Below are 21,100 nucleotides of genomic sequence, written 5' to 3' on the forward strand. Positions count from 1 at the left end.
AGAAGTACTGGAAGAAATCCACCTGGCTGCATCAGAGAGAGAGAGACGTACAGCAGCATGGTTCACTCCAGAATTATCTCCATCAATGACCATGCCACCTGGTCATTAAACATGTACATAACTATGAATAATTCAGGAATTTGTCCACATTCCCTTTTCTTTTTGTATCATGACTACTCGATTGTAAGCATGCAAGCAAGGACTTATTTGTGTAAAGCACCTAGTAAACTTTGTCTGCTTTAAAATACAGAGTGGCCCAAAAGTATATATACAGTATAGTTTATTTGCATTTTATTACATTGTTTATTACATTTACATTTGTCTAACACTGTTTAATCTCGTAAGTGCTCGAAATGTATTCCATCAACATTGCAACATTCCTACAGCATGTCCTACAACACCTTCTCTGGATAGTGAACCCCACACTGTGACGCCTGGCTGGTTCAGCTGAGATGTGATAGTCAGATGAGGATTTTCATCTGCCCAATACACACAGTTATGCCTGTTCACGTGGCCTGACAACTTGAAAGACGCCTCATCTGACCAGGTGATCTTATCAAGAAGGTCTGGTTCGTTAGAGATTTGGTTATACATCATCTCACAGAATTGCAACCGACGGTCTGGGTCGTCTTCCAGAAGACCATGTAACAGTCTTGGACGATACGGCTTCAGTTTCGATTTATGCATTAAGCATTGCAAGGACAACTGTATACCTACTTAAGGGTCTCACTCCCCTCACTCCCTACACTTAACTGCTTTAACTGTCACTCCCTGTCACTCACTCTTCCCAACTGTCATTCTGACTCCACCCACACATCTTCTACTCACACGTTCACTCCCCCTCCCATCAACATTCTAAACAACTGTACACCTACTTTTGGGCCACCTGGTATAAAGAAGAGACAACAGGAACTTGGGAGAAGAAGTAAGACTGGAACTTGCCACGAAAATCAACTCCGGATCATCTTTAGGGCCACATATCCACACAATCCTCCCACAACACGATGGGCAAAGCAATATAGTCTTAACTCGAAAACAATGAATATTCACAAAGTTTTTTAAGTGACTATAAAAGACAAAACTTCATTCAGCATCTGAAATGCTTTACTATCATATTGCTGGTTTATTGATTGTGTCTTCCATGTGGTTTAAGCAGAAGGAAAATATATCCATCATCATTGCTGTATTAGTCTATGGGACAAAAAATTTAAATCATAGCTGAATTAAATTTCAGCTGGGAACTCAAAGCTACAACTGGGAAGGAGTAAAACTGAATTGTTAGAGACTCAGTTACTGCAGGACTTGAATCTGTCCTGAGTTTAAACCATGTTAGTCAGTTTTGAAAACATTGCCAAATTAATATTTAAAATGTGTAGGAACCACTGAAATCATAACATGCTAGGCATTATCCCTCTTTGCTTAAAAACAAAAACAAAACCAGCCCAACCTCTTATCTGATAAGATATCCCAATTCTTTAGCTTCTAAATTATACACAGTTGGTATAATTCCAAAAAAGAACGGGAAGAGTATTAGAACTACTGTACCAACCAACCCAGGATTTAAAATCAGCTGGGGAGGGTTTGCTTGTGGTGCCCTTGAGGAATACGCCCCATGGGGACACCACACGTCGCAGAGCACTACTTGGTGGTGGCACCTTGGCTATGGAATTCCCTTCCAGTTGAAATTCCTCTGTCCCCAACACTGTTGTCATTTAGGTAATAAGTCAAGACTTATTTGTGTGGACAGGCTTTTGGGGTATAGGCAAGTGCTTTATCTATTTTAGTGATGGTGTTACTGTATTTTACAATACAATTTATATTGTTTGTAATTTTAGAATTATGATTTTAATGGTGTTCATATGTTGTACTGTTATGTAGGTTGTTAGTCGCCCTGGCAAAGAAAAGTGGGATATAAATAAAATTATATTTTACTGTATTAATTATATTAGTATTAATAATAATAATAATGTCTGTGGGTTCTGTCTTTCTGAAATCAGATTATAAACACAAAGATCAGAATTCCTGAGACTTACTTAACAGTTGCAGAAACTGTTAGATCTTTAAAACGAATGGGTAATATTTGGGCAGTTACCTTCCTAGCACATATACATACAATTTTCAGAAATTGGAAACCTGTTCTATTTTTATATGAATATATCTAGGGTGAAAACCAGCAACCACTCACAGGATTAAAACTTGAGATATCCTTCATTCTTACATTTAAATTATACATGCATTCACTTTTGGCTGCTAGAGCAATGGGCTATCACCCTCTTGGGCAACTGCAGAACAGCCCAGTTAATACTGTCCTACAACATCCTTCCCTTTGCCCAAGAATGGGACTGTGCTTTCTGGGCAATGGGGATGCTTTTGAGGTTCCCCCACATCTGTAAGTGGTAGTGAATTGAATCTTGGTATGGCCTTGGAGAACAGGAATCAATGTGGCCAAAGGACCTTGATGCTTTAAGGCATCACATAGACAACACATCCACCACAGTGATTTCCTTTTTCAAGGTACACTTCAGCCCTTCTCACAATACACTAGTGAGCCCTGGTCTTACTAAATATGGGAATGCATGTAACGATCACATGTTGTTGCTAGTAATTGGAATATAGTTGTTCAAATATAACTCAAAAGAGATAATTCTATTAATTATTAAAGTGTTCATAATTTACCACACCCTCTAAGTAAATTTAAATAGTATGTCTCCAATCCCAAGATCTATTCAGTTTAGCATCTCTGATGGCACTGACCGTGTGAATTTACAAAAGGCCAGTGAGTTTTTGTAAATAATTGTGTGTATTTTTAAGTAAGAGATTTATGAATAGAGCACGGAGGTTCTTCAAATTACTGTTGATTACATGTTTTCAACAAAATCATTTTAGCAAGTGCCTAAGACAGCCAAAAGGTAAAAAATAAATACTAGTGTTGTAAACCTACAGGACAAAGATCTGATTTACAAGGTTGGAAAATGAGTCATCTAAAAAAAGTTAGATCTATTTTATAGGGAACACTCAGTACCCAAGCACCCAGTGGGTTCAAATCCTGGGTAACCTTGGGCCAGTCACTCTCTCTCAGCTTAATTTGTCTCACGGGTTTACATGAACTTGAGCTCCTGGAGGGACAGGGAAGATTATAAAGGTGATAAACCCAAATTGATGTGCCAAGATGTGATTATTCATTTAGTGTTATCTTATCAGATTATCATCTTGCTGCAATATATTAAATTACAAGAGTTTAATTTTGACTTGTTTCACTCTGAGTAGCCCTGTGAGGAAAGTTATTACCATCCCAGATTTACTGGTGAGGAAATGAGGCCAGGCATAACATTGATAGCTGAGTTGCTAGTGTCCCACCACAGCATTTATGGCTGAAGAGAGTTTTGAATCTAGGTATGCCCAAATCCACTCTTCTGGCCACTGTACAATAAGGCACCTTAGATAGAAGACAGACACCTGTGACCCCAATGCATCTTCAGTGAACACTAGATGGAAGTACATTTTGCTTCTTAGGTGATGTCACCAGCATCAGTCTCTGTGCATTACAGGTATCCAATGTACATGGCCCTCTTATTGCCTCCCTACCTTCTGCTTGCTATAAACTTAGAGAGGAAATTGACGCTTGCATTAAGAATTTGTCTTGTAAGTCAGGCACTGAACACATTTTATTTATTCAGTTTCATTTCATTCCTATACCGCCCAATAGCCGAAGATCTCTGGGCAGTTCACAAAAATTTCCCTGTCCCTGCAATGCCAGCTGAGCATGAACAGAAAATAATTTTCACAATTCTCAGAAAGGAGACAGAGACACCCCGAGATCAACTCTGCCCACCTTTGGGAAAAGAAACATTATTAAATGAAGAACAGAATTCAAAAGAAGTGCACAACTGGTTTTGCATACTCAACACAGAGAGCTTTGGGCTTGTGTTTCTCAAACAGCAGCCCCTCCATGCCTCATGGCAAGCAACAAAGACTTTCAAAAAGCAGCTTGTGAAATGGCATGGGGGCCTGCTGTTCGGAAAAAAGTCAGAGGTGCCACTAGGTATGCCCAAGGGATCTGGTAAGCCTAAAATAGCTCTTTGGATCCCAACCAATCTAACGTATGAAATTAACATGCACCGGACAAGTTAGATGAATTTGCCATTAGATGGTGAGACCCCTGGAAATAAATTTGCCATCTTGGAAATGTAAAATAGATCATGTTTTACTGCCATCTACTGATATTATTAAAAAATAAAGCTCAACGTTCAGTAGATGCAGTGGGCTGCAATGCATACTGGAGAAACGAAAGGGAGAGACATATTAAGCTGGCCTTTCGCAACCTGGTGCCCTACAGATATATTGGACTACAACTCCCAGTGTCACCCAGCCAGCCATGCTGGATGGGTAATGCAGGGAGTTGTAGTCCAATATAACTGCAGGGCACCAGGTTGGGGAAGGCGGGCTTAAGCCTACAAGGTTTTCCTTGGGCTGTTTATGCTGGCTATAGTTTACTTATTTCTTATGGGCTAGATGTAAAAAGGTAAAGGTGTCCCCAACCAGTCATGCCCGACTCTAAGGTGCGGTGCTCATCCCCGTTTCTAAGCTGAAGAGCCAGCGCTGTCCGAAGACGCTTCCGTGGTCATGTGGCCGGCATGACTGAACACCGAGGTGCACGGAACGCTGTTACCTTTCCCGCTGAGGCAGTACCTATTTATCTACTTGCAATTTCTTGCTTTCGAACTGCTAGGTTGGCAGAAGCTGGGACTGAAGACGGGAGCTCACTCCATCACGCAGCACTCGGGTCTCGAACTGCTGACCTTCCGACCTTCCAGTCTGCAGTTCAGCATCTTAACCACTAAGCCACCGCGGCCCCTTGGGCTAGATGTAGTGATGTCCAAATTCTTTTTATCTTTCAGAATTTTTTATATGATTATCTCAAGTTCAGAAGAAGAAAGCAAAATTTACAGGTCCATGCACTTACCAGCTTACGTAATACCTGAATACGTAACACTTATAACAAAAAGCATATTTAGTCACAAAATGTGCTCAAAATTACATTTTAGGTTAAGCTATACACCTAATAAAGGATTACACTTGCTTCGTAGAAATTATTTTGAACTGGAAATCACTGGAACCAATAACTCAAGGTTAAGAAAAGTCCAAAAATACTAACGCAGACTTTTTAAAAGATACTGAAATACAGCAAATAAGTATGTTCATGTTTTGGCTCTATTCTTCAACCAAACTGTTTGCTGTCAAACTTCTTCATACCTAATGTCCTTGGTACTGCACAAAGTTCCATTTCTTTATATGCAGTAGCTTTTAAAAAAAGCTATGCATGTATAAATATGTGAAGTTCCATAAATGAAACACATAAGCTAAATCAGGAGGTAACCTGCAGCCTATCTGATAGCCCTAAGGCAACAGGGTGATAAATAGGACTAATTCCTCCAAATCTCCAAATTGCAAGTTAAGGGACCAAAACAGTGTCCTCTTATAGTCTGGAAAAATGATTTTCAGCTGGGCTTTCTCCCCCTTAGATTTACATCAGTGTTGTACATTTCATGGCTACCAAGTTTAGGAGCTTTTTCTCAATGTTCTACAAAAAGAAATTAAATAGTTGTGGACACTTACATAACTTGAACATTATGTACAAGCAGGAGCCCCATTTATCTTGATCTAATTACAGTACTCTAAGACAATAGACTGCAAGATTATTATTCACAACACAAACAAGATAATTAGCATTTTAATGCACAGTATCTTAACAAATAATCAAATGAGCTTGCATAGCACATTATGGTATTGGTTATCCCATTTTCAAACTGGCTGATTAACAGTGCTGTGCATATGCCTTAAGGAAGTCTTACAACAATCCGTAAACATCATAATAATTCAATTCCATCAAATTCCAAAAAGTCCACACCACCTGATATAGGACAAAATCAAGACTGATTACTTGCTAGTAACTCTTCATTCTTTATAACTAAGCATTTATGTCATAAACAGGATACACAAATAAGCTTGGAACCATCTAGAACAAGAGTAACCATATCTGGGCAGTTTACACAAAACCCAGTATTTAAAACAAAAGGTTATAAAATTTATGAATGCAATCAGAATTTCAAACTTTCTTTCTCCTTTAGTTATAGGAATCAAGACTTCAAAGAAATGGAAAGTGTTGGTTACTTTTACTAGCACATTCAAAGGATAGAAGTTCTTGTCCATTTTTCCTTAGTTTCAGAAAGGCTTTTTCTTGTTTCTCAAATCAGATTTTAAATACTAAATATAAAAAACACTATATAATGTATGGATGGACTTTAGAAAAATTAACAATTGCAACTCAAACTCAACTCAAACATTTGCATATGTACATTTAAGCTATCAGGATATGTTAATTTTAAATGAATTCAAAACCATGATAAATCAAGAACTTCACCTTCTAGTATGAGCATGTTTACTCTAGTTCCTCTCCCCATTCTTGGGATTATGAAAACAGGGAGAACTAGGAGGATTCAAATAGGATTTCCCCCCTCTTTTTCTGCATCAAACTTAAGAATATCTGACTTTAAAAACACCTTAACATACCAACTAAATTCCCTGGCATATTTTACTCCAAATATACAATAGTCTATTTACTTAGATGTTTTTTAGATAGGTTGTTATGTTAATACCTTCATTGTGCTCAAAAGCAGAACACCACAGTGTTCCACTGTTCTAGATGTACAAGTATTAAGCCTTTCAGAGATCTTGTAGCATTGCCATATGGGATGCCAAAGTCACTGCGGGTGTGATTCTATGCATGTTTAGACATAAAAAAAAATCCTACAACTCACAGCATTCCCCAACCAACCATGCTGGCTGGAGAATGCTAGGAGTTGTAGGAGTTTTTAATATCTAAACATGCACAGGATTACGTCCTACAATGCTTTCCATAAGAGCCACAAATAGAGCAGGTCCAAAGCTAAATCTCTCAGAAATATGGGGATTGTGAACGGTTCAAAAGTAGTAACCCCTCACCTTGCAATAGAAATAGAAAGACACAGTCAGAAAAAAAAACTGTGTTTTGAACTAACAGCTGCCTATTGTATTATACATGAAAATCCACAGATCTTTCTACATCTGCCCTAGGTTTCTACAACTTCAATAAAAATAAACATAAGGGGCTCAATAAAGGGTTGTATCCAAAGGTGTTTCTCCACAGGCCGAATGGTCTCTGATCCAGTGGAGGCTTCTGTCAACAGAGTGAAGAAGATGCCACCTCCCACAGTGTTCTGTAGGGTTCCCAAAACTCTGCAACAGATGTTGGGGAGGTGCAGAAGACTGCAACAGGGAGTGGGAATAAGTGAAAATCATTTCCCTTTGTATTCCACTGACAGAAACTTCCATTGGATACACTGCAAGGTAGCTTTATACAGATTCAGCAGAATTAAATGGTAAAAGAAAGATCCTGCAAGGTGCTGGGGGGATGTTACTGTTGTGACTAAGGAACCTGCTTTATACCAGGTCAGAATATATATAGCCCAGTAATATCTACTCTGACTGCCAAGGGCTCCGGGGGGTCATTCCCATCAACTGCCACCTCATTCAAGTGATGTTCCCTACCAATGAGCTATGGTCCCTCTCTCAATCAGTGCCTCCCCCACTAAAAAAGCCCCACAGAAAAACTAGCACATGAGGAAGAAGGCTACACTGAACCCTTCTGTCTGACCTGCTAATTTATCTATGGACACAGAGCAGCCACCAAAAAGTAGGTATTACTGCATTTGGATGATCGCAGATCATAGCTGCTGCTCCTCCCGTGTGCGCAACCACCATTTGCATTATTCTCTATGCTGCAGCGTGGGTGGGGCATCATCTGAACCCAGCACGCAGATCGGCAGGAGAAGCGTCATACCTACAACCCACGATGTTCAGTAGAGGTTGTAGGGTGGGTATGCAGTCCCACCCTCCCACTGCACTCAAACAATACGTCAACCCATGCTGCAGCTTAGAGAATAATGCAAATGGTGGTCACATGCATGACAGCAGGGGAGCAGCTACGATGGTTGTTTCACTCTATGTGATCTTCCGAACATGGCCATTTTTTCACTTTTAAGTGAAAAGTGTAAGGTGTTATAGATGGCCAGCACAAAAATATCATTACCTTATTCCGAAATTACTCCTTTTAGTTGAACATTAAGAGTCATGATCTTAAGATAATTCTAATTTGTTTAATCCCCTTTACAATGTAACCCTATCCAGATTTACTCAGATATAAGCCCCATTGTATTCTATGAAACTTACTCCCAGGTATGTATACGATTGCAGACTGTTAGCAGTATAGTGTCCTAACACCATTTTAGAAGGGGAAAAAAATCCCCTTCAGTGCAACAACAACAAAAAAAGATCAGTACGAGGGACTGAAAAAGTGTGCACACATACACCATGCGGAGGGGAATTCTTCTTCTAAAACAGCTGATGCAATACGTTACACATTTTAAAATCCTCAAAATGTCAAACAATGGATTTTAGGGATTGCAAAATGGCCACCGCCTTACAAAGGTGAGCTGAGGGGCTCCCACACAGAAGCAACACCACCCCTCATGGGTGGGGGGGCGGGGAGCAGGGGAAGGGGGGGAAGGAGGGAGATGGGGAGGGTGGGAAACGGAAGCAGCCAGGACAACAGGGAAGGGTGGGAAACAGAAAGGCTTCCTGTTCAGCCAAACAATCTGGCTCATGATATTCCACAGCAGCAGTAGGGAAGGGCTCACACACAGCTGCCACCCAGGGCCAGTGTGGGGGATCTTGGGAGAGCTGATGACGTTCCCAAGCCCACTCCCTTCACTCTGGTTGTTCATACTGATCATTTTGGGGTTTACAATGCCAGTATCTAAGGAGCAGCACGACGAGAGGCCTTTGTTCTGGGTGCCTTCTCTCCCCCCCCCCCCCGGAGGGGGGCTCTGTTTACTTTTTCAGCAGGAGATTCCCTTTAATTCCCCACACACACCTTTTGTATTTTCCTCCATCCTCTTTCTCCTCCTTTCCATGCTTTCTGCTGCCCATCTTCCTCTTTATTTTCCTTCTTTGTTTTTTTCCCCTCTGTTTTCTCTCCCCTCCTTCTCAGTCTGCCTTTCTCCCCCTTTTTACTTCCTCTCCACCTCTTGCTTCTGGTCTTCTCCCATTCTTTCCTTCCTTTTCCCTTCACAGCCCTAGAACTTCCCCTCGCCAAGCACATGTAGAAAGTTTAGGGGGAGCAAAGAACATGTGTGAGAGAGACAGAAGAGGTGGTGGTAGACATGATGGATAGACCAACCCTATGTAGGTCTGCTCAAAATTAAGTTCCTTGTAACTGTGCATAGGACTGCAGCCCTAGCAAGGAAGGGGAAAACAGATGAAGATAGAATTGGGAGCGGGGGTGGACGGGATATGCAGAGCAATCCTATATAGGTTTAACTCAGCTATACTAAGTCCCAAGTTCAGTCCCACAGGATTTACTACCATGTAACCCTGTCAATAATTGCAGTCTTGTACTTAGTTCCTTGGGCAGGTTACTTATATCTCAGGCTCACCAGGATGTCTACCATGAAATGGGTGTTTTGTTGCAGTAGCAAATGTTGTGACTGACCACACCCCAATGGCAGCCATTTTGTGTTGGTGCCTACCACACTTTCTCAAAATTCCATTTTGCCCAAACCAAAAAAGGTTGAGGACTTCTGTCCTATTGACACACAGTCCTTTGCCCTGCCTCTTGGTCTCTCTCCATGACCCCTCGCCTTGGTGACATACCTTTATTTGAATTTAGCAACCCTAATTCCAGCCATGTCACCATTAGGAAAGAATTTTCAGACTTTGGGCTACTGTCTTTGTGCCATTTCACAAATGTTCCAATTTCAGTCAGGAAAAAGTAGAGTGCATCTTCTACAATGTTAGAGCACTAGTCCACAAAGCCCAATATTGTCTATTCAGACTGGTGGTGGCTCTCTTGGGTCTGAGGCAGAAATCTTAGGTCTGCTGTCTGACCTCCTTTATGTCCAGAATTGAACTTGGTAACTACCCCATGCAAAGCATGTTTTCTACCACTGAGCTATGTCCCTACCCCAGAGGATGGAGCGCATCAGCACCCCCATAGCTGTCCTTGGGTGGGTTTAGCCAATATCCTTTGGCTAACAGCCAAATATGCTGGCCAGCCATACATAGAGACCTGTAAGCTATCTGTACATGTACATAAAGGCAGGGAGGTCCACCTGTCCAGTTCAGATGATACTGCTGAAATTATGTAATTTCAAGAATTGGTGCCTGAATGTGCTTGCTTCCCTACATTAAAATATTACAGCCAACACAAACAACCCATTACCTTTAGAGAAATATAGAAATGCTGAGCCCTCAGAGATGCTGTAACAATATGGACCCACAAGAATCAATTTCATTAACAGCATTGCTAAGAAATGGCTTATTTTACGTAATTCATTCCAACTATCATTTTGTTCCAAGAAACAAACACTGCCTCATTCACAGTGCTTATTATTCTATAAAATGTCTGCGCATTTGATAAAACTGTGCAAGCAATGTGATTTTGTGCTGAACAGTTTACCAACAAATGAAGACCCCGAAGTTACCATAATGTGATTAGCACAAGTCACAAGCTAATTAGTTTCAAACAGGACTTGCATGGAAGGACAGACTGAGCTTGCATGTTCACATTCAGATCATTTTTTGAATACTTCTGCTTGTTACCGTGTAACTAGCACGCACATGTCGTTAAAATACAATAGCCATTTTCCAGAACTGCCTATTTTATATAGAATTGCCTTTTTGAAAATAATTCCCTCAAGCTAAACAAACAGTGTCTGTCTCTCCATAATTTCAGGAAATGATTATATTTGCCTAAAGATTTGACATCACTTAACGGGCTTTGGTCAGTTTGCAAGTTTCTAAACATAAAATGTAGGATTGCCATTTCACTACCACCATCTATTTCATAGACAACTAAAATCCTTTTTAATATTGTCAGTAGTTTTATTCTCCCAAGGATGGGTGCCTCATTACCTTCCTCACTCTATTCCAGCCTAAACATTCAACTCCACTCATTACAACAAACATCTGCTACAAACATTATTAATGAGATACGTATCTAGGGATTGAAGGAAGCCACTAACCACCTGGGCTAATTATACTTTTCATTAAAAAAAAAACCAATAGCAGCACCAAGTAGACAACCCGCCTCACCATATTGTGATAATTATCTTATTCATACAATTTCAATGTTGATAACCTAGTCCCTTCCAAATTGGGTACATTCGTAAAACCATACTTCCCCCAGCTATTCCTGACATATAGTATTATATCCCATATCAGAAACACAAGAATAATTTCTGTAATAGAAAAAAAATTAGTTTGCCTTTAGATCTCTTTCTCATGAATATATTAGCATAAAAATATTTCAGAGACAGCAGCAGCTTAATAAAAACTGATTTCAGTAAATTCATTATACAATTCATTTCATGCAACAGTTAGTGGCAAAGGTTAAAAAGCTAAATTTTAAAGACATTGAACGTACATTTGAGGATCTTCTCCCCAAACTCCGTCAGAAAACAAGAGGGAATGCACAGATATATTAAAACACAAATACACAAGCACAGCACAATTAAAATGTTGTTGTTATTTGTTCAATCGCTTCCGACTCTTCGTGACTTCATGGACCAGCCCACGCCAGAGCGTCCTGTCGGCTGTCACCACCCCCAGCTGCCCCAAGGTCAAGACCGTCATTTCCAAGGGAGAAGCATAGGTGGATGGGAAGGGTACATTTTACCAGGGCCTGGAGATCCAGGAGGGCCATCCTAGGCTGCAACCCCATTACCACGAGGAGAAAAGTGAGGCTAGATAGCAGTTCATGCTTGAGGATATTTAGGGAAACTTATTTCCCTGTATCTATATACCTATTGCCCAGATCGTGTGCTGAACACAATCAGAAGAACTATTAAATCAGAACAAGCAACGTTCTAAAGAGTGAGTTGCTGGCTCAGGTCCTTCTTTAGAACAAAGTGTGTGTTTGTGCAGTTAAACCAACTAATGATTTTGCAATGAAAAGGACCAGAAGTAAACATAAACTGTTTGTAGCCATGTTACATTAGAATAAAAACATCAATACAGTAATAACTTTATTAGGATCAACCAAAAAGTTACAAAATAGTCAGCAAGTTTTGTAGGGCTCTTCTTCTGGCTGAATGCTATATCAAACAAAAATAGCAAAAGGGGGTGGGGATGGCAGTGGTGGTGATAAATAAAGCCCCAGTGTGGGCCATGATATTATTTCAGAAATACAGAAAATGTAGTTTTAGAATTAGAATAGAAACTGGTCTTCCATGAGTCATGAAACTTTATGTATGGGATAGGATCATGATGTGTGTGGTATGAGAGGGGGCCCTTATTAGAAGTTTGTACTGAGCCTCCCAAAAAAATGAGGGTTTTTTCTCCCTATCCTCCTTTCCCAAACCTGCTTTTTGTAATCTTGCCTGATGAAAGTATCTGCAGATCTCAAAAGCTTGCACATTTGTTGTCATCTTTTGGTTGGCCTGATAAAGGTATTACATTAATATGGATTTGGGGATTTTTCTTAGTCAGCACAGCTACCTATGTGCGTGTTTTGTGATTATAAATACAAGTTTATTTAACCAATGCTAGGTTTATTAGCATATACAAAGAACAGGCAGGCAGAAAAAAATAAAAAGTGTTTCTAGTTCAATTGTAGCTCAGTACCTTCCCCTAGCTGACAAGTATTATCCTTGTATTGAGCTAGAAACATTTTTTTTTAATTTCTCTGCCTGCAACTCTATGTTCTTTGTATAAGTTAGTAATACCTACCTAACCCTGGATAAATAAACTTGCATGTTCTGACCAGGGCAGAGTCTAACGTGGCTTATCACGTTAATACCTTTGTCCTGTTGGCAAAGTTACTAAGGGCTACCAGAACCCTATGAAGGGGTTGGGTGGTTAGAGACTGGAAGTTGCCAGACTTGTAACCTGGGACCCTAGTTCAGTATCTTAAACAAAGCACCTACTTCTGGTATTAAAAGTTGCCACTACTCTGTCAACAGATGGCAAAAGATACTGGTTTTTAGTATGCTTAGAATCACCGATCTACTCCAGTTTACCAAATGACCCCTGGAGTGCTAGGATAAGGACAGTGGTAAGGGCTCTCCACAGAACCAACATAGTCATTTATATCATACAGTCAGGGCCAGAAATATTGGAATAAGGATGACTGTTTTGGCAGTTGGCCTCTGTACACCACCACATTGAACTTGAAAGGAAACACATCCAGATGGGAGCGAAGTCAGGACTTTCAGCTGTAATTCAAGGGGTTCGATAAAAGTGGGGCACTAACCATTCAGGAAGGACAGCCAGTGGCATACACACACACCCATCGTTGGTGGCTCATAAGTAATGGAACAAACCAACATCATTGCAAACTTCAGGATCACCTTTAATGCCTGGATGAAAATCCTTTGCAGTCAATGACTGCCTGAAGTCTGGAACCCATGGACATGACCAAATGCTGAGTTTCCTCACTCGAGATGCTTTGCCAGGCCTTTACTGCAGCTGCCTTCAGCTGCTGCTTGTTTGTGGGTCTTTCTGCCTTCTGTCTTGTCCTCAGTAAGTGAAAAGCATGCTCTTTTGGGCTGAGATCAGGTGACTGACTTGGCCATTGAAGAACATCCCACTTCTTTGCCTTCAGAAATTCTTGGGTAGCTTTTGCTATATGTTTTGGGTCATTCTCCATCTGCAATATGAAGCGGCATCCTATCAGTTTGGCAGCATTCGGCTGAATCTGAGCAGTAAGTATAGCCCTATACACTTCAGAATTCATCCTGCTGATTTTATCAGCAGTCAGGTCATCAATAAACACCAGAGACCCGGTTCCATTGGCAGCCATACATGCCCATGCCATAACACTGCCTCCACCGTGTTTGACAGATGATGGGGTATGCTTTGGATCATGAGCTGTTCCTTTCCTTCTCCATACTTTTCTCTTCCCATCATTCTGGGACAAGTTAATCTTGGTTTCATCAGTCCAAAGAATCTTATTCCAGAACTGGGAAGGCTTTTGTAGGTGTTTGCTGGCAAAGGCTAATCTGGCCTGTCTGTTCTTGAGCGTTACTAGTGGTTTGCACCTTGTTGTGAAGCCTCTGTATTTACATTCATAAAGCCATCTCTTGACTGTAGATGTTGACAATGACACGCCTACCTCCTCAAGAGCGTTCTTGACCTGGCTAGATGTTGTGAAAGGGTTCCTCTTCACCATGAGCAGAATTCCGCGGTCATCCACTTCAGCTGTCTTCTGTGGTCTGCCAGGCCTTTTGCTGTTGCTGAGCTTGCCAATTAATTCCTTCTTTTTCAGGATGTTCCAAAGTGTTGTAATTGGCCACTCCCACTGTTTCTGCTATCTCACTGATGGGTTTATGTTGTTTCCTCAGCCTAATGAAGGCCTCCTTCACTCGCATGGACACCTCTTTCGACCTCATGTTGGGAGTTCCAGTGAACAGCTACCAAATGCAAATGTAACACTCAGAACCACCTCCAGGCCTTTTATCTGCTTGACTGGTCATGGGGTGCCCAGGAAACAGGCCACACCTGGCCATGCAGCTGCTTGTCAGCCATTCATTCCATTACTTATGAGCCACCAACAATGGGGGGGGGGGTGTATGCCACTGGCTGTACTTCCTGAATGGTTAGTGCCCCACTTTTGTCAACCCCTTGGATTACAGCTGAAAGTCCTGACTTCGCTCCCATCTGGGTGTGTTTCCTTTCAACTTCAATGTGGTGGTGTACAGAGGCCAACTGCCAAAACAGTTATCCTTGTTCCAATATTTCTGGCCCTAACTGTATACTCTGCTCATGGTGTACTCTCAAATTTTGGATTCACATGAAACAGAGTTCTGAATATTGTTTTACAAGATACTATGATCTTACTATTGCTCACCTAGGTCAGAATTGTGCTTGAAATGTTAACCAATTAATATGCAACTCAACTGATAGTATCTCTAGAAGTCCACACATTTTGGCTTGATAGCCAGCCATTATTTGTGATTACCACCAACTCTGTCCCTCCCTGGAATCTTCTGGCAGGGAGGAGAGGATCTTATTTTTACTTCTGATGTAACACTGATCTTCAGAAGCCACAAGACTTCTCACTGCTTCCAAGTGCTTCTGAAGCCAAGCATGAGATCAGAGACAAAAATTCCCCCATCCTTCTCCCAAGTCCCAGGGGTCAAGAATAAAGATGGGTCTTATCAAAGGGGATTAGACAAATTCATGATGAGGTTATCAATGGTTACTAGTCATGATGGCTATATGTCACCTCCTGTATCAGAAGTAGCATGCCACGAGAAGATGAGCTAGGTTTACTACATAACAAGCAAGCTGAAAGTCTTCACAGTAAAGTTTTAGCAGTAGTATTGAAAATGAATTCATTAAACTGTAAAGCTGTGTAGCAGAAATCACACACTCACAAGGTCATGCATGATGCATATCAAAAAGCTGATGCATTAAAGCAATTTTCAGAGCAATTTATGCTTGTTGTTTTGGGCGTCCTTTGTGTAATAATAATTTATAAAGAAACTTCAACTTACCGAGTTCCATCTGCTTTCCAGCTTACTTTGTATGGTTTCTGCTCTAGGAGTTTAATATTCTGCTCATCCATAGAAACAGGTTGTGCTCCAGGGAATCCAGTCCTAAGGGGTGGGAGAAAGGGCTGTTATTAGTATCTGGCACCAATGATCTCCTTTCTTGATCCCATTCTTAGCAATTTACTTCCCTGCAATAGTACCTTTCAAGCAAGAATGTCTTCCAAAACTAGCTGTAAATGCTTACAAAACATTTCCGATCTATGGCCAAAGGGAAAGAAATTGCAACCCAAATACCTTCTGCTGGAGTTTCATAAGGTTCCTAAATTGCAAGTAGCTTTTGTTGTGATTTAGTACACTATGAACTCACTAGCAGTGTGCCCCTTTGTGAGCACTTTACATTAGGAACTACAAAAGTAAAGACTTCAGTTAAGTCTTGCTGATTTTGAGACCAAGGTTTGCCCACCATCAGTCAAAATGAAATTAGGCAATGTCTGATAGCTATTGTACACCAGTGTAGAAAGATGCATTGACAATTGTCTTAACAAGCCTGCAAAGGGGGCTCAAGAGAATGTTAAATGAAATGAGATAAGAACAGACAAAAAGTATTTCAGATTAAGTGCTGCTTTATGACTACTCCTTTCGGTATCTATAATTAAACTAGCAATAGCCAAGTGCCACCCAAGAATACTGTATTGAATCTAGTTCAATACAGAAACACTGAACAAGATTGTAGAACTGAACCAATATAAGTTCTAAAAGATTGCTTATGTTAACAGCAACTTGTGATTCCATGTGGCATGAATCATGAAAGACATGTCAGCCTTTTTGAAGAGGAATATGCACGATTAAGATAAATGAGAAGTTATAAAATTCAAATAAAGAGGCAGAAATGTACGAAAAACATTAAATAAGCCATAAATCCCACAAACATCATCAAACAACTTGTGAAAACAGTAAGCATTTTGTTATTGCTGGTGGGAAAAGGAGGTTATGAAAAGTGTTTATAAAGGAGTTCTCAGAATCATACTTTGAGAGCCAAAAACATTCATCCAACACCTGTGTCGCCTCTAAAACTCCCAATTAGCCAGGACATTTTATAACTTTAAAGCTGCAACTCTAACTCACTCAATAAGGTATATCCCCCACTGAACTTGATGAGATTTACTTTTGAGTAAACAAGCATAGGATTAGGTGTCAAATCACTGTTGCATTATCACAATTTGTTTCAACAGACTAGTAGGTTTCTCCACACAATTTCAAATATACAGTTGCAATCTTGTGCAAGGTTAGACAAAAATTTCTGTTACCATGTCATTTTTATTTTTCATATTGTAATCAAGATGTTTAAATAAACCAATTCAAAGAAAGAAATGCTTTTATACCCTTTTATCTAAAGATTCCCACTACTGTTATCTTTCACTTTTGTTGCCTAAAAGAAAAATATTGTAACTGATGCAACACACAAGTCCCTATTTCTAGATTATAGTAACTCCTTTGTAAAAACGTTTATTCCCATACCCTTTCCAACCACAAAACTGCTGGCATTTCTGTTGTATTTCTCCTAGCTTTGGTTGAGCTGTTACTTGAGTTACACGTTTAACTGATATGCCTTCCAAGAACACTGCACCCTAAAAAGAAACACACAGAATACAACAGTGTTAGAATACAATAAGCAACAGTATGAAACAATCAGCTAACATATATTGATGGTGCCATCCTACCCTCATTTTAGACTGCTCGGACTTGAATACCAAGTAGGTTCCTTTGAGCCAGTGCCCTATCAGCTTCTTTTATTTGTAACATCGTGACTATGACCTTCCTCCAAGGTGCCCAGGGGGCACTGTGTGGAGTATCCCATCTTCTTCTCACCACTGTCACTGCAGCCTGACAATGATTTGTTCGAGGCCGCAGAGTGCTTCATGGTTGTGTAGATATATGAATCCAGTTTTCTTTAATCCAAATGCAACACTATTTATTATACCATACTAGCAATATGGAATGTTTTATCATAGGTAAGCAAAACTTCTAGGAGGCTGCCATGATTTTTATTCATTTGTGACATTTATATCCTGCCTTTCCCCTAAAGAGCCCAAGGCAACATACATAATCCTCCTCCTCTCCATTTTATCCTCATAACAACTTTATGAGGTAGGTTAGGCTAAGAGTCGGTGACTGGCTCAAAGTCACCCAGTGAGCTTCATGGCTAAGTGGGGACTTGAACCCAGACCTCCCCAGTCCTAGTCCAACACTCTTACCACTACAGCCTGGAAAGAGGGGGAGTGGAGGTATGACTGGCTTCATAGTAACTAATCCAGTCCTGATTACACACTCCTCTCAGAAAAGTTAGCATTGTACAACGTACAGAAACACATCAAAAGAACCTGCAAGATATCCTGTTTTTTCCCCTCTATGTATCCCCTGTATAAGTCACAGTCAATCCATCTTGAGAAACTGAGAAAGGACCTGGATGACATCTAAAATAGATTTTCTTTCTGAAAGTGCTCAGGAACCACATCATGTCTCAAGTGACTTTCCTGAGAATGTGAATATATGCCGTTTATACTCCCAAACCTATCTTATGAAGCTGTTTATAGCAAAGAATTAAAAACAGGGAAAAGCCTTTTTCATCCAGAGATACCCTTATTTTGCATGCTCCAAAAGCCACACTATCTTCTCTTATCTATACATCTGAAACCTCAGCTATACTGTACTGACTTAAGCTTAAAAATCAACTTACAAGATTTCAATTAGACTAACATGCTTGTCACTTTGATAAGCATTAAACTGCAAAAGAGAGAGAGAGTGCATGTGTGTGCGTGCCTGTGTAACTGAAGTCTAATTTGTTTTCTAACACCCCCCCAGAGGTGCAGATCTTGAAATCAAGTTTCAACTGTTTGGTCCTTCCAGGAGTCAAGTGACTGTCAGTGAAGCAGTTTAGTTAGCGTGTATTAAGAACGACGAGGACTGATCATGTGCAACGGTGCACTGAACCAAAACCACCCACTTTGGTTCATGCCAGAACACAATAGAAGCCAGAAGCAGTGGTAACACTTCATGAAGCTATCAGCTACATGGGGGGTGACATTATGCAAGGTATTAGATTCTGCACTGTTTCCAGTAAACATCTGCTCAGTTTGACTTGTGGAGTTTGAACCGTCCAGGAATATTAATTGAGACATTTAAGCTAATGGCACCTTTTTTTTTTTAGTATACTAAACATCACACATGCACACACACTAAATATTACCCACCACTTCTCTTTGTAGTTCTGTATTCCTAGAGTTCAGTCAGATATAGGCTGTACCCTTCTCTACTCAGCTACTAGCAAAGTAGAATCTGTCAACCAAACTTGCAACAGAATTCCTCTCCCCTACACTACTTGACGAGAGCACACCCAAAGCTATAAAATGGAATTATACAAATATGCATGGTAACCAAATCATTTTGCTCCCTCAAATCTCTTCTTTGAATTCTGCTTTAATTATTAATATGCTTATTCGCACAATTTTGCTTTATGGTTTTTCAAATGACTAAGTGATAAAATGCTGAAGAACTGCATTTGTTTCTGCGCTGTTGTTCTGAATTAACACATCAGAATAGAGCCTTGTTTGAATAAAGGAAAATGCAGTCTAATTTGTTGACGGCAGATTACTTGGGGAAAATGTGAAGATGCAGTCTGAGATGAGGAAAGAAAGCAACCATTGCCACAATCCAGAGTCCACCTCTGGGTAAACCTACGAGATTTTGTCCCACACCAGTGAACCTTTTAACTTCCCTAACACAGCATAACAATCCACTTCTGAAATTCTGGAGTTTCAAAAGCTCCTTCCACATAGTTTGAGCTGCAGGTAATCTGCCCTCATAGCAGCTGTTTAGAACCAGCTGACCTGTGACTAGGAAAGGGAAACCAGCAAGTAAGTCAAGCTATCATCAACACCATCTGCACCTGCTGCTGCTTCCCCAGCTGGGACTAGGCCCATCCCTGGCATAGCATATTTAAAGACCAGATACACCTTTAAACACAAATGGGCGGGAGGGAGTCCTAAAGAGGTTCTTTTCCTTTCAGCTGCATCTTTTGGTTCGTAGTCTAAGGTTGGGGTCAGAGTGAATGGAACAAGAAGGGCGTGGATAATGAGAAAGAGGGCACTGCATTTTCACAGAAACAGAATAATAGGGATAAGTGTTAGTGAATGGAAACCAATTGTTGTTTTTTAGTTTGCCTTCCTTTTTTCATTAAGCCACCTCTAAACCTAATACTTAAGATTGTGAGTTCTTTGGCAACAGAGACAGATACTAATGAAATGGCTGTAAAGAGCCCTGAGCCCACAGAAGGCAGGATATAAAAATAATAAAGTCAAATCCTTGCTGGGCATGCAATTATTCACACACTTTGCTTGCCACCAGCAGCAGTTTCATCTATCTTCTCATGGAGGATTACTATAACGATTAGACATTTACTAGTGTTGCGCATTTGGAAACAGTTAGAAATAGCAGCATTATGTGTGTTTTGAAATCAGATGCTGGCTACCTTCTTACATTGCCTAGCTTTATACCCCAGTTCAGAGTTACTAATGATAAGTAAAAATAAAGGTTCCTTTGACAGCCAACCTGCACATTCAGAAAAGCATGGAGTACAGCCCTCCTGTAAGCGTACTGCTTCAGACAGCAGATGAGAGACTGCATGTTTGAATGTTTTCCCAAAACAAAAAATGTATCTGGAAAGACAGCATGTCTGAGAGACGGGTTCTAGCCTACCCTTCTACCTAACTTGCTGGCTTTTTATGTGCAGGGAGGGATGCACATTACCCCTACCACTTGCATTCTGATGTGATTCAGTCACAAGAGGGCTGTACAGACCTCATATTTATCAATATCAAACACTCAAATGTGCTTCATTCATGGTTATATGCATTTGTATATGCTGTAGTTTTAACTGGAAGTTCAAGGGAGAACAAATACCTCTAAGTTTTATGGCAGAAAGCCAGATGTTTAAAACCGTAAACCTAACCATTATTTCCTAATATGCTAATAGCTACAACAAGCAGATAAAATATATAGAATGTGAAACCTTAACTGATAAAATACAAAAGCAGAGTCTATTTGCTGCAGTCACATTCAAGCAAAAAAAAAATTATAGCTAAACAATTCAACACAGAAATCTATTCAGTTTTAAAACTTCACATTACTGCTTGCCAGTCATCTAAAACATAAAAGGTTATGTGTAATTTGTATACCAATTTGAGAAACATTCAGAATTTCAATTTCACAGCTGGTTGAAAAGCATCGTTCTGTAGTTCAGGGCTGTCAAACTTACTTGGGTTCAAAGGCCGAATTACCACCAACACTTTCCCATTGAAGGCTACCCCAGCTGAGGCACCAAATGGAGGACCGCTCTTTTACCCAGCGCCTTGGCCGGGGGTGCAGCTTCAATGTGTGTGGACTTTCCTTGGCCAGGAGAAGACCGTCCACACCATTCCCCATTAAGGAGGATATAGGGCAGGCAATGCATT

The 21,100-nt window shown here is 40.4% G+C and overlaps 1 protein-coding gene across 3 annotated transcripts in view; it reads right to left on the bottom strand.

The window, feature by feature from the left end:
• Positions 1 to 21,100, bottom strand: part of RNGTT (RNA guanylyltransferase and 5'-phosphatase) — a 199,447-nt gene that overhangs the window by 155,569 nt on the left and 22,778 nt on the right. For all 3 annotated transcript variants that reach the window (XR_014786623.1, XM_084827109.1, XM_084827108.1), the window contains exons 7-8: positions 17,109 to 17,218; positions 15,594 to 15,695 (exon numbers count right to left, since the gene is read on the bottom strand). Coding sequence is in view for 2 of the 3 variants with exons in the window: in XM_084827109.1 (XP_084683235.1) it covers positions 15,594 to 15,695; positions 17,109 to 17,218 (212 nt within the window). In the remaining variant the exon portion in view is untranslated. The remainder of the gene's footprint in view (positions 1 to 15,593; positions 15,696 to 17,108; positions 17,219 to 21,100) is intronic.

Source organism: Heloderma suspectum, chromosome 1, assembly GCF_057233095.1.
Source record: "Heloderma suspectum isolate Gila_16-S chromosome 1, 16-S_ref, whole genome shotgun sequence".
NCBI lineage: Eukaryota > Metazoa > Chordata > Lepidosauria > Squamata > Helodermatidae > Heloderma > Heloderma suspectum.